Source organism: the organism of the source record quoted next, mitochondrion, assembly GCF_042453785.1.
Source record: "Malus x domestica mitochondrion, complete genome".
NCBI classification, from domain to species: Eukaryota; Viridiplantae; Streptophyta; class Magnoliopsida; order Rosales; family Rosaceae; genus Malus; species Malus domestica.
The window spans coordinates 139,732-152,548 of record NC_018554.1 but is presented as its reverse complement, the minus strand read 5'-3'; the positions used below and the strand labels follow the sequence as shown (position 1 = coordinate 152,548).

Genomic DNA, 12,817 nt, shown 5'->3' with positions numbered 1-12,817 from the left:
CGCTGCCGCGGGCGCCAGCACCGGCTGAAGTTGCCCACCCCGCTCCCGATCAAAACGAGCATGCGGCACTTCTAAGGGACATTCACACTTTGATTCGGGAGCTACTTCGCGAATATTGTGCAAAGGGGAAAGGGCGGCTGTCCGCGCACTCTCCGGAAATGACGGAACTATACTCCAGTAGCGCGAAGGCAATAATGTCTTACGATCTGGATATCCCCGCGGAGACGTCGGCAGCCGACCTCCGCAAATGGAGGGAGAATATAAGGGGGGACCCTAATCTCCTAAAGCCACTCATAAAGGAATGGGCGTAGTCTGCCTGCTCTTTCATAACAGAGCCGTTATTCCCGGCTGGCATAGAAGTCTCTCGCGCGGGCGAAGGAGATGCATTTCTGGTACTGGACAAGCTCTTAGGGAAGAATCTCTTTCTTATTTTTTTTTCCGTTATGCCGCTCCGCGAGCAAGGAGCGAAAGAACCAAGTGGGCTGTGGTGATGTCAGAATTTGCACCTATTTGTATCTATTTAGCGATCAGTCCGCTAGTTTCTTTGATCCCACTCGGTGTTCCTTTTCCATTTGCTTCCAATAGTTCAACCTATCCAGAAAAATTGTCGGCCTATGAATGTGGTTTCGATCCTTTCGGTGATGCCAGAAGTCGTTTCGATATACGATTTTATCTTGTTTCAATTTTATTTATTATCCTTGATCCGGAAGTAACCTTTTCCTTTCCTTGGGCAGTACCTCTCAACAAGATTGATCCGTTTGGATCTTGGTCCATGATGGCCTTTTTATTGATTTTGACGATCGGATCTCTCTATGAATGGAAAAGGGGTGCTTCGGATCGGGAGTAATCACTAGTGATAGGGCAAAAATCGGGGGAAAGGACAAAGGAAAGAGCGATGCCCACATTAAATCAATTGATTCGTCATGGTAGAGAAGAAAAACGGCGCACGGACCGTACTCGAGCTTCGGATCAATGTCCCCAGAAGCAAGGAGTATGCCCGCGTGTTTCAACGAGAACACCGAAAAAACCTAATTCAGCTCCACGTAAGATAGCCAAAGTACGTTTGAGCAATCGACATGATATATTTGCTCACATTCCAGGCGAAGGTCATAATTTGCAGGAACATTCTATGGTGTTAATAAGAGGAGGTAGAGTGAAAGATTTGCCAGGTGTGAAATTCCATTGTATTCGAGGAGTCAAGGATTTGCTGGGAATTCCGGATCGAAGAAGAGGCAGATCAAAATATGGTGCGGAAAAACCCAAATCGAGATGAATGGAAGATGCCTCTGGAACTAACTTGTTTTTCTAGATCAGTCGAGGTATTCATTGAAAAGTCTCAATGCTATCTTCGACAGTCTTGAGAGCGAGGGCCGCAATAGCGACCACTAAAATTTTGTTTCTAAAAGATCCCGCTCTTGATCTGGGCGGGATCTATCAGCAGCGGCATTCTTCCTTGCTCGTTCCTAGGAACTCAGTAACGTGGCCAGTAAGTCAGCGAGCATTGAGGCAGGCAGACAGATATTATAAACTGCTTTAAGTCGGTAAGGCAAGGAAGGCTGATTTCACCGATCATTCCTACTTGACGCTTTGGACGAGTATTTTCAAAACCTCAGTTCACTATCATTAAGGGAACTTCTTGGATCACCGCTTTGAGTCTTAAGGCGACGGAAGGCAGAAGAGGGAAAGTCGCTCTATTTACAATTACAAAAAAGAATTTAGGCACAGCCTTTTCCACAGTTACAGAAGAGAAGCCTTTGCCGCGCTTTGAAATATTGGCCCGGATTACGCTTTCAAATCAATAGTTCATTGACCGCCTCTGATCTTTTGTTTGTTTGAACAAGCCTTTTTACTACAGTTTGTTACTAAAGAAAGAATGTGCCATACTATCGAACTATAGGCGAGATGAAGTGAAGCAAGCAAGGGAAGAGTTCCGAAAAAGCGATTGATCCACTTAAGATAAGATCGATAGATAGAGTACGGGACAGGACCAACACTAACAGGGGACGTAGAACATATTTATTTAAAGGAATCGCCAGACAGAACAAAAAGCTAGAAGAAAGATGACCGGGGCCGGGAATCGAACTATTAAATAAAAATAAGGACCGATGAGACCTTTATATTATAATCTTAGAAAACCCTTACTATAATCGATTATTTGCACAGATCCGCTGAAATAAGGCCGATATCCGCATTAGAATTAACCTATCGTACTGAGTGAGGACGACCTATGAGATGGTTTAAACCGGGCTTTCTACTAAATCAAAGAAGCAATAGAGAAGAACTAATGGACAGGCCAGACCGTATAAGACTTTTTACTGGAATGAAAAGAAAGAGAAGGGATTCACGGGCAAAGGAGAAAGATACTATTAAAAGAAGCGATTCCTTAAACAAGGGATGAGCGTTGCCCAAGCAGTTAAAACCTATTAGAGTACAGTTGACCTCAGACCTATTCCCGATTGTAGAAGCGGAAAGGAGAATGCAAATCCCTTCTAAGTTCGTCTCACTTACGGGAAACGGTTACTAGCTCGACTGACAAATTTCCAACTGATAAAAAAAAGAAGGCGGCTTTTTCGCACCGATATATGAATAGGAGGGCTCCGGGTAGAGAGATAGAGATATGGGGGCGTAATCTTTTTGCGCTGAAACCTTACCCTTATGAAGGCGACCACTTATGTTACATCAATCTATTCTTGTCTTGACCTATGTATTCTCCAACTCCATCCACGATCTAAGGACTTCGTCTCGTGAACATCAACAAAAGATGCCTACTTAGATCCTTGTGGTTCAGTCTTTTTCTTGTTACGAATGAGCGAAGCGGGATTCTCTTTGAAGAAAGGGGTGGAAAGAAAGACTCATATTTGTTCGATCAAATCGGCTTGCTTATGCAGCTACCACTTGTACCCAAGGCAATTTACTTGTGCTCTACCAAAACAAAAGAATAGGGCTTATCAGGACCCTTAAATCTTTGAGTTTGCATCCGCTGTTGATCGATTAGTTCCTGTTGAGGGAAAATTAGTAACATCCACTGAAGAGCAGCCGGCATAATCTGATCTAGGACTAGGACCTGGCCCTGCCACGAGAGGTGTGCATTTAGTAGAATATTTCCTAGCGCTTCTTTCAGATCTCTAGAAACATACGGATTTTAGGATCTTCTATATCATATAGGTTGAACCGAGTCGGAGACTTAGCCTGATATTGCCAACCACTTCAGCCCGGAAGAGATGCTCATGTAACTCATTCACAGGGGATGTCTCGGACAAGGAAAGCTGTTCTATGGCCACTCGGCGCTTCCGGGGAATGCTTTTTATGGTTTCTTACGTATCTTTCCGGGGCTTAAAGTGCGAAGAAATATGTGTTTTCGTAGGAGAGTTCATCTGGTTCAGGATTTGGCCATAACATCCGAGAATGTGTATACCCGGAGTACATGACCCATCGACCCAAGGAGTGGCGGAACCGCCCAATTCTTTTTCTTTTATCAAAACTATATTCGCATCTATCTCCCCGCTTAGAATCTACTCTACTTATACCAATAGGGATATTCTGATGGGACCGAGGAATCGGAGTTCTCTCCTTTAGGGACAAGGTCGGATTGAGAAAGTACACCTCCCGGAGCTATTTGATCAAGTGCCGAGGGGTTCTTTTTTACAACTATTTCCCAGTCTTCGATCGCCGCCGTGGCATCCATTGATTCAACAGATTTAGATACTCAAGCGGAAAAGGCTTAAGTTGACCTACTTTGGTTGAGCTGCCCGTAGAATACTTTAACTGGAATGGGCACGAAGCTATCTAAGAAAGGGCTTGTTCGGAACTTATATCTATCTCCCAATGCTTACGAACAAGAAGGTCGGGAGTGAAAGCCTTTAGTCGGCCTATGCGGATTACTCTTTTTTCCAGGAACAAGAAGAACTAGCTCTCAACAACAGCCGGAGGCGAGGTGTCTCTATCTGTAGTTGACCTACCCCTTTCTGACCTAAGGCACCTTCGGCCAGGGCCCTTACGTATATGAATTTCCGAACTGCGATAATCTAATTTATGTCTTTTACTAGGATAGATGCATCCGAGGGTCGGGTAAAGCCCCCCGCCCTTTGGGTTGGGCATCTGCTATTGATCACAAGAATGCAACAGAAAAACTACTTACTTAATTATAGTACTCTTTGATTCAAATGGGAATGAAAGACGAAGAAATGCAGTGAAAGAAACATGATCTTTTGTGGTAAGAAGGAAAGAAAGGGTTGGAGCTCAGTACGACATCATGATCCGAACAAAACGTAAAGCCCTGTGGGTGGGTAACCATTTGTTGTCGACTCGGGCCGTGCCATCTTGTTTCGCGGGAAGACGCACTTCGCGTTAGCAAGGTTAGACATATCTCTTTAGTGGTTAATCAAAATACAAGATGGTTGACTACGAGATTTTTATCATTATATTAAAGTGCCGTTCCGATACGAAACCTAGAAGAAATCCGTTCATTACAATTGATATTCCATCAGGAGCTATATAGATCAGAGGTTGGAACCGCTAAAGCTTAGACTGCAGCTTCGCCGGCTTAGTTGTTTGCTTCGCTTGTAACCGTGATTGGAAGGACAAAAACAGCCTCATCTTTTCCATTCCTAACCGCTGTAAGCCGAGTTGACCCACCAAAAGTATGGACTTTCAACATCTCTATATGAAAGCCATGAAAGTTCCTTACCGAGAAACTCACTTTTTGCATCCCCAATGTCTTCTATATCTGAGAGGTCCGAGAAAGAGGCCCTATTTGTACTTTTTTATGATACTTAAACAGGCGGTAGCCCTGCAGAGATCTTTTTGGGTGAGAAAAACAATTCATTCTACTAAAAAGGAATAACCAGAGGAACACCTGGCTATAGCTATACCTCTCCCGATTAACAGAGCGTGAGGAAGGGGCAAAGTAACTCAACTAGAGCAAGGGGCTGCGCAGTTCATGCTTGGACAACGACTCAAGGAAGCTTTCTCTCGTTACGAAGTTCGCTCGTACGAAAATTCATATCCTTCTTGTCCCGACTTGGGTGCTCTCACTAAGTCAATTCCAAGAAAAGACTAAGACTTCAACAGCAGCTAGGTCTAGAGGGAAATTATGAGCATTACGTTCATGCATAACTTCCCTACTATTGGATCGCGAACCGATGCCGTATGGAAGACTCTAACCACTGAGTTAAGTAGGTCAATGAGAATTCCTATTCGATCCATTTCTTTTCTTCTTCAATTGATCATAGCTATGCTATTCCACGACTCCCGCTAGGTGTAAAGTTACTGGGTTCCAAACCTCACCCTTGAAACGATTTAAGCTGCTTCATAGATTTCTGTCTTTCTGTTACGCGACAGCATCACGGTTGTTACAGTCGGCGCTCTGCGTTCATGATACTCTGGGGTTACTTGCTTAGTGCTTGCGCTAAGCAAGGCGGTCGGGAATTGGCTGATGAAGAGGAATAACCTTAACTTTTATTATCTGTAGCTGTTGGAACAGGGGCGGTTGAAGAAAGTCGTCTGGGGACTAGAGCGCTCGCCCTGATCAATGCGAAATTGATCGAGATGGGATCATGATTTGATTGGAAATGCGTAAGTAAAAGGAGATGGGAGTAATCAGGCGTTCTATATACTATGAATAACCTTTTTCATTTCCTTCATTTTATATAAACTAGTGATGCACTTCTATAGCCTTTATAGTGAAGTTCACTCCTTTGGTATTGAAACTTATCTTATTTTAGCAGCAGAAATTGCCTTCTTCTTTGCTGCTACAGCGGAACCCTTAAAATCAGAAGAAACTTCCTCTTTGGCTTTGAAGCTACAGCTACCTTTCAATCAAAAACGGCTACAACGCGCAGTTGCTATTAGCTTATTTATTTACTTGAGGCATAGGCATAGGCGGGATAGGGCTTTGCTTTAGCATAGGGCTAAAAAGAAGCTCTATAAGCCGAAATATAGTACCTGTAAACCCCTTAGTTCCTCTTCTTTACCATAGGGTAGGGGGCGTGAAGCTATAGAAACAAAAAGGCTACTTACTAGCTTTGCCTGCTTGGTTGTACACAGCTACTAAAGCAACGCTATTTTGCTATTCTACAGCTTGAAAATGGCTCCTAAAGCTAACTACTAGCACTAGCAGGAGCTAATAGCAAAAGCAAAGCTAGTAGCCAGCCGCTGCTATCTCTTCCTATATAGCATAGCTTCAAAATAGCCCAAAGCAATTGTCCTATAGAGCTTCCACCTTCCCTACGCTAAATCAAAGGAGCTACTAGAACAGCTAAGGTAGTAGCCTTAGATTTAGCTGTAGCAGCTAGGAATTGAGCTTTCAAGCTTTGCTTTTGGTTTCATTTAGCTGTAGCTGATTTGGATTGAAAGCCTGTAGCAGCTTGGAGCACACTCGATTGAACTCACACAGGGAGCTTTCTTACCCAACGGCGTTACAGGACGTCGACATTGGCCAATGAGGAGATTAGGCGGCAATTGAAAGAGCTGCTCGAAAAGGTCATGGTTGGCCCAGTACATCCTCTTGTGCCTCGCCCCTTTCTCTAAAGGGTCTTGGTGCCGAAGAAGGCTCTAATTACACCACCTCGCCGGAAGAACGGTTTGGTAAAATCGCCAGGATTTAAATCAAGATGAAATCAATGCCTGAAAAAAGACTGTACAAGAGGTCATATACAAGAAAAAAAGAAAAAGGTAGACTCAATGTCATAGAAATAGAATACATCGGAATCAGCACCGTCTTATTCGTTTGCAAAAATAGGACTAAAAAAAATCATGATTCGGTAAATAGGCCACTGATCGGCATCCAAGCTTTACTAACTAATAGGGGTGAGGGGCCGGCAAGCGCGTACCAAATCATTCGAGGGTAGCTAAGCAAGGAAATAAGCAAAGACAGCTTATGGTCGTGTGCGGGCAAAAAAGTATCATCAAAGCTTCCAGTGTTGAGTTGTCACAAGTAGGTTTTTTAGTCATAGCTAGACAGCCAAGATAGACGTCCTTCTCCTCGGTCAGACTCACCAGTATCCTTGGTTGGAAAAGGAATTGGATAAGGCTCACATTACTGCCACTTCACCAGAAGATCAAGGCCATGTCGAAACTGAAATACCAGAGGCACTTCCTCTTAGCCATTCACTAAAGTTTTTTCTTTAAAAAGAAAGGGGTGGTAGAGCAAGATTCGCGCATCCAGTTGTCCGGTCAAAAAGAAGAAGGTTAACAAGCGCAAAAACAATACTCAACAAAATGCTCAATCCACATCCGGAAAACAAAAAACGATAGTCTAAAGAAAGAAGAGGGGTCATGCCTACTCCCAAACAGTGCGTTCTTCAGTTCTGCCTTTCGGGAATCAGATGATGAGAGGACCAAGGCTAGATGATCGTGTCATTCTTTCTTTATACGCCAGAAAACCCGTCGTATTCTATCTTTTTATTTTTGCCTTCGTCCAGTGGAAAGTGGAATTAACCCAGGTTTGCAAAACTTATGTTGCAGGTGAGTCACCACTTCAACAAGAGACCGAACAAGGCTTCTTTCGGCCTGCTTGACCGTCCTTTTCTTGTCCTTCTGCCTTACTGCTTTCTCCGAACCGTCTGTCTTCCTGTCTTGTTCTCCGCTTCTTGTTCCCACCTAAACTTGCTCTGACTTTGCGGGCGTGCCTCTCCTTGCTTAGATGCTGCTTGTGCCTCCGTAGATGGTGGATCCTAAACAACTAGCACTGGATTTTTGACCTGTCGGTAGTAGGGTTCGAGATGGAGATTTAGTTATATATGATGCTTATCCAGGTATCCAGTGCCCTATAAAGACCTCTATATAGAAGCTTTCTCTCTTCTGTTACACATCCTGAGTCCCTTTCGGCACACTAAGTGACTTGACTTCGTATCCTTGCTTCTGTTCCCGTCCGCTCTAAAAAACCAGTGTTCTTAGAAGGTCGTTAAAACTGCCTTTGACGTTCAAAATCGCAACGAACAAGACAGAGCCATGCCGGCGGTATAGAAAGTGAAACATTCTTTCTTTTCGTTCGGCAAGCAGGAAGAGTGAAAGTCAAGTTTAGAGAAAAGCACTTCTGCTGTTCCGGGTTACAGGTACATGGAACTAGGCTTGGCTTAGAGAAAACGGATTGTGCCGGTACGGGCTCGGTAGCTAGCCAAGTCAGGTAGGCTCTAAGTAGAATATCCCCTTTGCGGTTGGAGATGGCGAACACTAAAGCCCTGTAATAAGGAGACAGGGTACAATACGATAGAACTTTACTAATGGGATGATGAGTACATCGCCTATTTCCTTTCCTAAGGGCCATTGGCAAATCAAGATCCGACAGAGAGAAAGGAACCGCAAGGTTGAGATGTCGGAGATGAAGAAGATTTAGAATCTTAGCGGTAGGATTAGGACGGGGATGGGCATGAATAGGATTCTGGGGGGTTGACGGAAAGACGAAGCATCGTACGAAGGAAGCATCCAAAGCATCATTTGCATCAATCAAAGCAGTAGCTCTGGTGAAGAGCTAAAGGCTGAAATGACATCCTAGCTCCGTTGACCCGGCAAATGAAGAACAGTAGTGAGCCTTCCTTAACAGGTGGGCATTTCGAAGCGATTTGTAGCGCTGCTCTAGTATAAATTCTCATAGCACATTTCCTCCGTAATAGGCTAAACCTTCAAGCCAGACAGGTTTCACAGATAAGGGGGGCGTAGGCTCAAGCAGGGTTGTGAATCCGAAACTAAGGGAGGGGCATATCACTAATAGCTTTCGGTTTCAACGGTTTTAAAGTCAAGCTCTTTCACGCTAGTTGTTTTTACACCACATGATAGTGAGTGAATTAGATATACAGACTCAGTCCGGTCGTACCAGGTCAGCTCAAGGCATAGCATAATTGCGTAGGTGAGGCGAGACTTCTTTGAGAGCGACCTTACAGGTTGGCAGTGGTTGAGGAGGGTAATACAAGTCAAGGAGAAGGGCGGGCTCCAAACTCATCAATCGGTGTTGCTTTGTAAGCAATTGGAGCTCAGGGAGGCAGGCACAGGCTGCAGAGCCACCAAAGGAGGAAGGGGTGGTTGTTTGAGGCGATGCTAGTTCTAGCGCGCTAGCTAGCGTACTCTTTCTTTCTGCGAGTCAGACAGAAATAAAGCCAACGGTGTTATGTTAAGAGAGAGATCCGTTTGAGACAGGATACGTTTCGTACGTATAAGAAGGAAGTCCCGGGAGACCTGTTACTTAGGAAGGTGCAGCAGGGCATTCAACTTAACTTAAAGAAGGGGCGAAGCATAGGGACTGAGACTGAAAACTACACCTATAATATACAGATATAATATACAAAAAGAATGCTCCTAGTGTTCTTGCTTGTGCGATCTGCTTGCCCCCGGCCAAACCAACCGAACTGAAATGCCCTTTTTGCTTAACCAGGATAAGTCTCGCGTTAAGTGGCTTATATATACCAAGAGTGAAGAAGGAAACCACTACGATAGGAGTGGTTCTAAGTGCGCCTTTCCCATAATACAAGAAGAAAGCACCGACCAGTAGCACTCCACAATTGCTTGATGTAGACGTCAAAGCATTTTTTCAGAATTCATTATTAAAGGCCCGGAAGACGAAGAGCAAAGCTCTATGCTACAAACAAGCCAACTCCTCCTCCATTTGCTCCGCTTTTCAACTAATTTCAAAAACTCTTCTTTCTTCTAAGTACTTGTCAGCCCGTAATCCCCCTTTGCAGCTTTCAAGCAGGAGTGCGCTAGTTGACGGAACTATGAATAAGTGGGCCCAGCCCAGCAAGCGTAACGTAACTATCATCTAAGCGCCTCTGTTTGCCTAAAGTCGACTACCGTCCGTTTCGGAAAGCACATGGCATTGAACCACTCCGAGCCAGGGATGAGAGAGACTCTCTATTACTATAAGGAAAATCTCATATATAACAAGTGGAGTTCTTTCTTTCTCCCATAATCTTCTTTTTCTCAATCGCCCGAAAGAGTGAAAACCCGTTTAAATGGTGGATGATTTCTTGATGGTTGAATGTGACCAAGAGTTGAATCAGTTGCCGATGGTGGTATACCTTATATAAGTAGTTATTGATCCCCAGCCAAGTGCCGGCGAGTTAGCTCTTGGAGGAAGGCATTAATGTACGAGCAGAGGTTGTTTCGAAATAACCGGTGTTAGCGACGAAGGGATTGTTTGCAAGAGAAGGTTGCCCAGTTAAGATACGAGCAGGAGGCATGCCACGCATAGTATAAAAAAGGGCAGAGAAGAGGATTGATGGACAGAGGGAAGATACATATATTATATGGATGCCCCAGAAAAGCAGGAGGAATCGGCTGCTGGTGGAAGGTTTTGCAGGAAATGAATCACTAGTATAAGAAGGGGACAAGGAATGCCCTTTGCCACGTGAATCAGACTAGGTTTATCTCAGATGCGGGATTACCAATGTCGCGATTGGAATTAGGAAAGGAAGCTGTGGCACTTCTGAATATGAGGAGGAGGTTTTTTCTATAGCAATAGTAGACACGCTACGATCTTTGGCTCTTTGCTAGACAAGAGCTATACAGGAAGCATCGAATGCCATGGTTCTTGTTACAGACTAGGCTGCAAGTGAGAGTGATAGAATCCGCTCAGCTGTGAATGCTGCCGATGCCGATACCGGAGCAGCTAAAGGCAGTACAACCATCCAATTGCAATTCCATTGCACATTCATCTTCCTCTATCAATGCTCTTATTACTGATAAAGAAATGACATAAGTTATGTTCGAGATCGCTTCTGTGCGGTGAATCCTGAATATCTAACTGAACGGAACCTCTTCTTGCGATGTGGAGACTGAGCAGCATGTTCCGCGGCTTCGGCAGCCCAGCTTCTTAAGTTAAGGTGCTTCCAACTGTTTGAAGGTGATTGGATGGCAGAATTCTAGACCATATAACCTTGCCAACTAAAGCGGCCTACTCTATCGCAGTAAGGGCTTAAGCGATCGAAGTGACCTAACCTGGCTCCATCTAGAAGGGCCCTCGGTCATCTATTTCGTCTTTGGAACTCCTAAAAGAGTTTACGGGCCTAGCTCAACGAAAAGGCAAGTCCTTCGGTTCCAGGTTCGAGTGATGGTTCACCAGTAAGAGATCAACGAAAAGCAAGCCTTCTTCCCAGTTTGAACTAAAAGAAAGTAGTTGAAACCCGAGACCAAAGGAGTGTACGTTACTTAAGGAAGTGTACTTAACGAGGGGCTGTTGAGTAAGGGAGGGGTCGGTATACTAATATAAGTCTTTGTCTCTACCCTAGCTAGAAGAAAGAAAGGGTATGCCTGCGCGTAGAAGACCTAAAAAGCCTAATTCGGATCAGCCTATGAAAAGTAGTTCCCCGTGGAAAGCGAGAGAGCTGTTGATGGAAGAGGAATCACCGGGTTGTTCGGTTCAATGGTTGGGAAGCTAAGCTCCTTAGAAAGGATTGACCGAGAAGGCGACCCCTTTTGTTTGCTTTTCCTGTTTGCTACCTAATAAGCAATTTACTCTTTGTTTGCGATTCTTTCAAGGAAGGATCCATACGATCATATTGGCTCTATAGCAGAAAAGGTCTTTCTTTCATGGACTAGATCCCAGCGGACAGCGATCTTCTTACTGAGAACCCAACGTTTAACGAAGAAGATGGGGAATCACCCACATGAGGACCAGAAGACGCATTCTAACGCTCTAAAGAGCCCGAAAGACTGATTCCGGAGTTCGGGATCAGATCAGATTCGGAATCGGAGAATAGGAACAAGAGGAACGAAGTAGCTCGCCGGAACGACATTCAACAAGAGGAACTACTCTTTACTTCGATAAAAAAAGAGCTTTATAAAGAGAGTTGCTTACTACGAAAAGCAAGATGCCCCACTAGTCTTATTTTATTGATCACTAGCCCTTACTCTCAGTCACTGATTCAAGAACGAATACCGAGACAGCCGTTCCCTTGCCGGTCTACTGCCTGATGGCTTTACATCGCTAAAGAATCAGTAATTGACAGCAAGAACTAAAAATCAATAAAAGGAAAGTACCAATTAGATTGGCAATGTGCGCTCCTGTGGGAGTCGAACCCACCGCATAGGTGCCCTGTTCTACCGAGAGATGAACTAAGGAGCGGCAACCCCTACATCTCTGAACGACCGAACAAGGCTTCTTTCGGCCGCTGAGGATCGCTTTGTGCCTGACTCCACTCACTACCTTTTAGCGTTTTCGGATAAAGAAAGGCCATCAAAGAGCTCGGTACCAAACAGGCACAGCTAAGGAATCGTACACTCAAGGGAGCATGTCATCGAAGAGTTTCCAACATTCATTCTCGAGCGGGGAGCGAGTTCAAGACCAAAGAAAGCCAGAGCATATCTTCCCTTTCGCCTTGCCTCGAGGGCTTACGGGTCCATGGGCACAGTTGAACAAGGCTCGTATTCAGATACTCCACCTGAAGAAGAGGTTGAAAAGGGCCGGACCATAAAATATAAAAGTAATAAATAAGAATAGAAAGAACCGTAGCCAGAAGAACGTAGGAGCTGTACATTCAGTGTTGTGTAACAAACAAAAGACAGAGATATAGTCCTGTCCAAGCTTGTCAGGATCAAAGACGTTGGGATTAGATTAGCGGACTATGGATGGGTCAAGACGTCGAGTAAAGTCTCCGTCATCCCGGGTGGTTAGGTTCGAGTCTTCATCGATCGGGTGGTCGGACGCAATCTAATAGTATATATTGAGAGGTGAGAAAAGAAAAAAAAGTCTCTCATTTAAAACATTTTTTTTTATAAGTCATGTTTTAGAGTTTGCCAAAAGATTTTGGAGCGACGAAGTGACTAGGGATTTTTCTCTAGTGTCTGCTAAGATGCTCCGGTCTTTGGTTGACGCTATTATGTGGAA

General features: G+C 44.5%; 2 protein-coding genes across 2 annotated transcripts, besides 1 other annotated feature; both read left to right on the top strand.

The window, feature by feature from the left end:
- Nucleotides 1-490: 490 nt before the first annotated feature.
- nad3 (NADH dehydrogenase subunit 3) lies at nt 491-847 on the top strand. Its single transcript has one exon. The coding sequence runs from the start codon at nt 491-493 to the stop codon at nt 845-847; it is 357 nt and encodes a 118-aa protein (YP_006666122.1).
- Nucleotides 848-895: 48 nt separating this feature from the next.
- rps12 (ribosomal protein S12) lies at nt 896-1,273 on the top strand. Its single transcript has one exon. It carries the CDS (start codon nt 896-898, stop codon nt 1,271-1,273), a length of 378 nt encoding a protein of 125 aa, YP_006666121.1.
- Nucleotides 1,274-5,060: 3,787 nt separating this feature from the next.
- Nucleotides 5,061-5,120: a sequence feature (horizontally transferred from chloroplast DNA).
- Between the last annotated feature and the right edge of the window lie 7,697 nt (nt 5,121-12,817).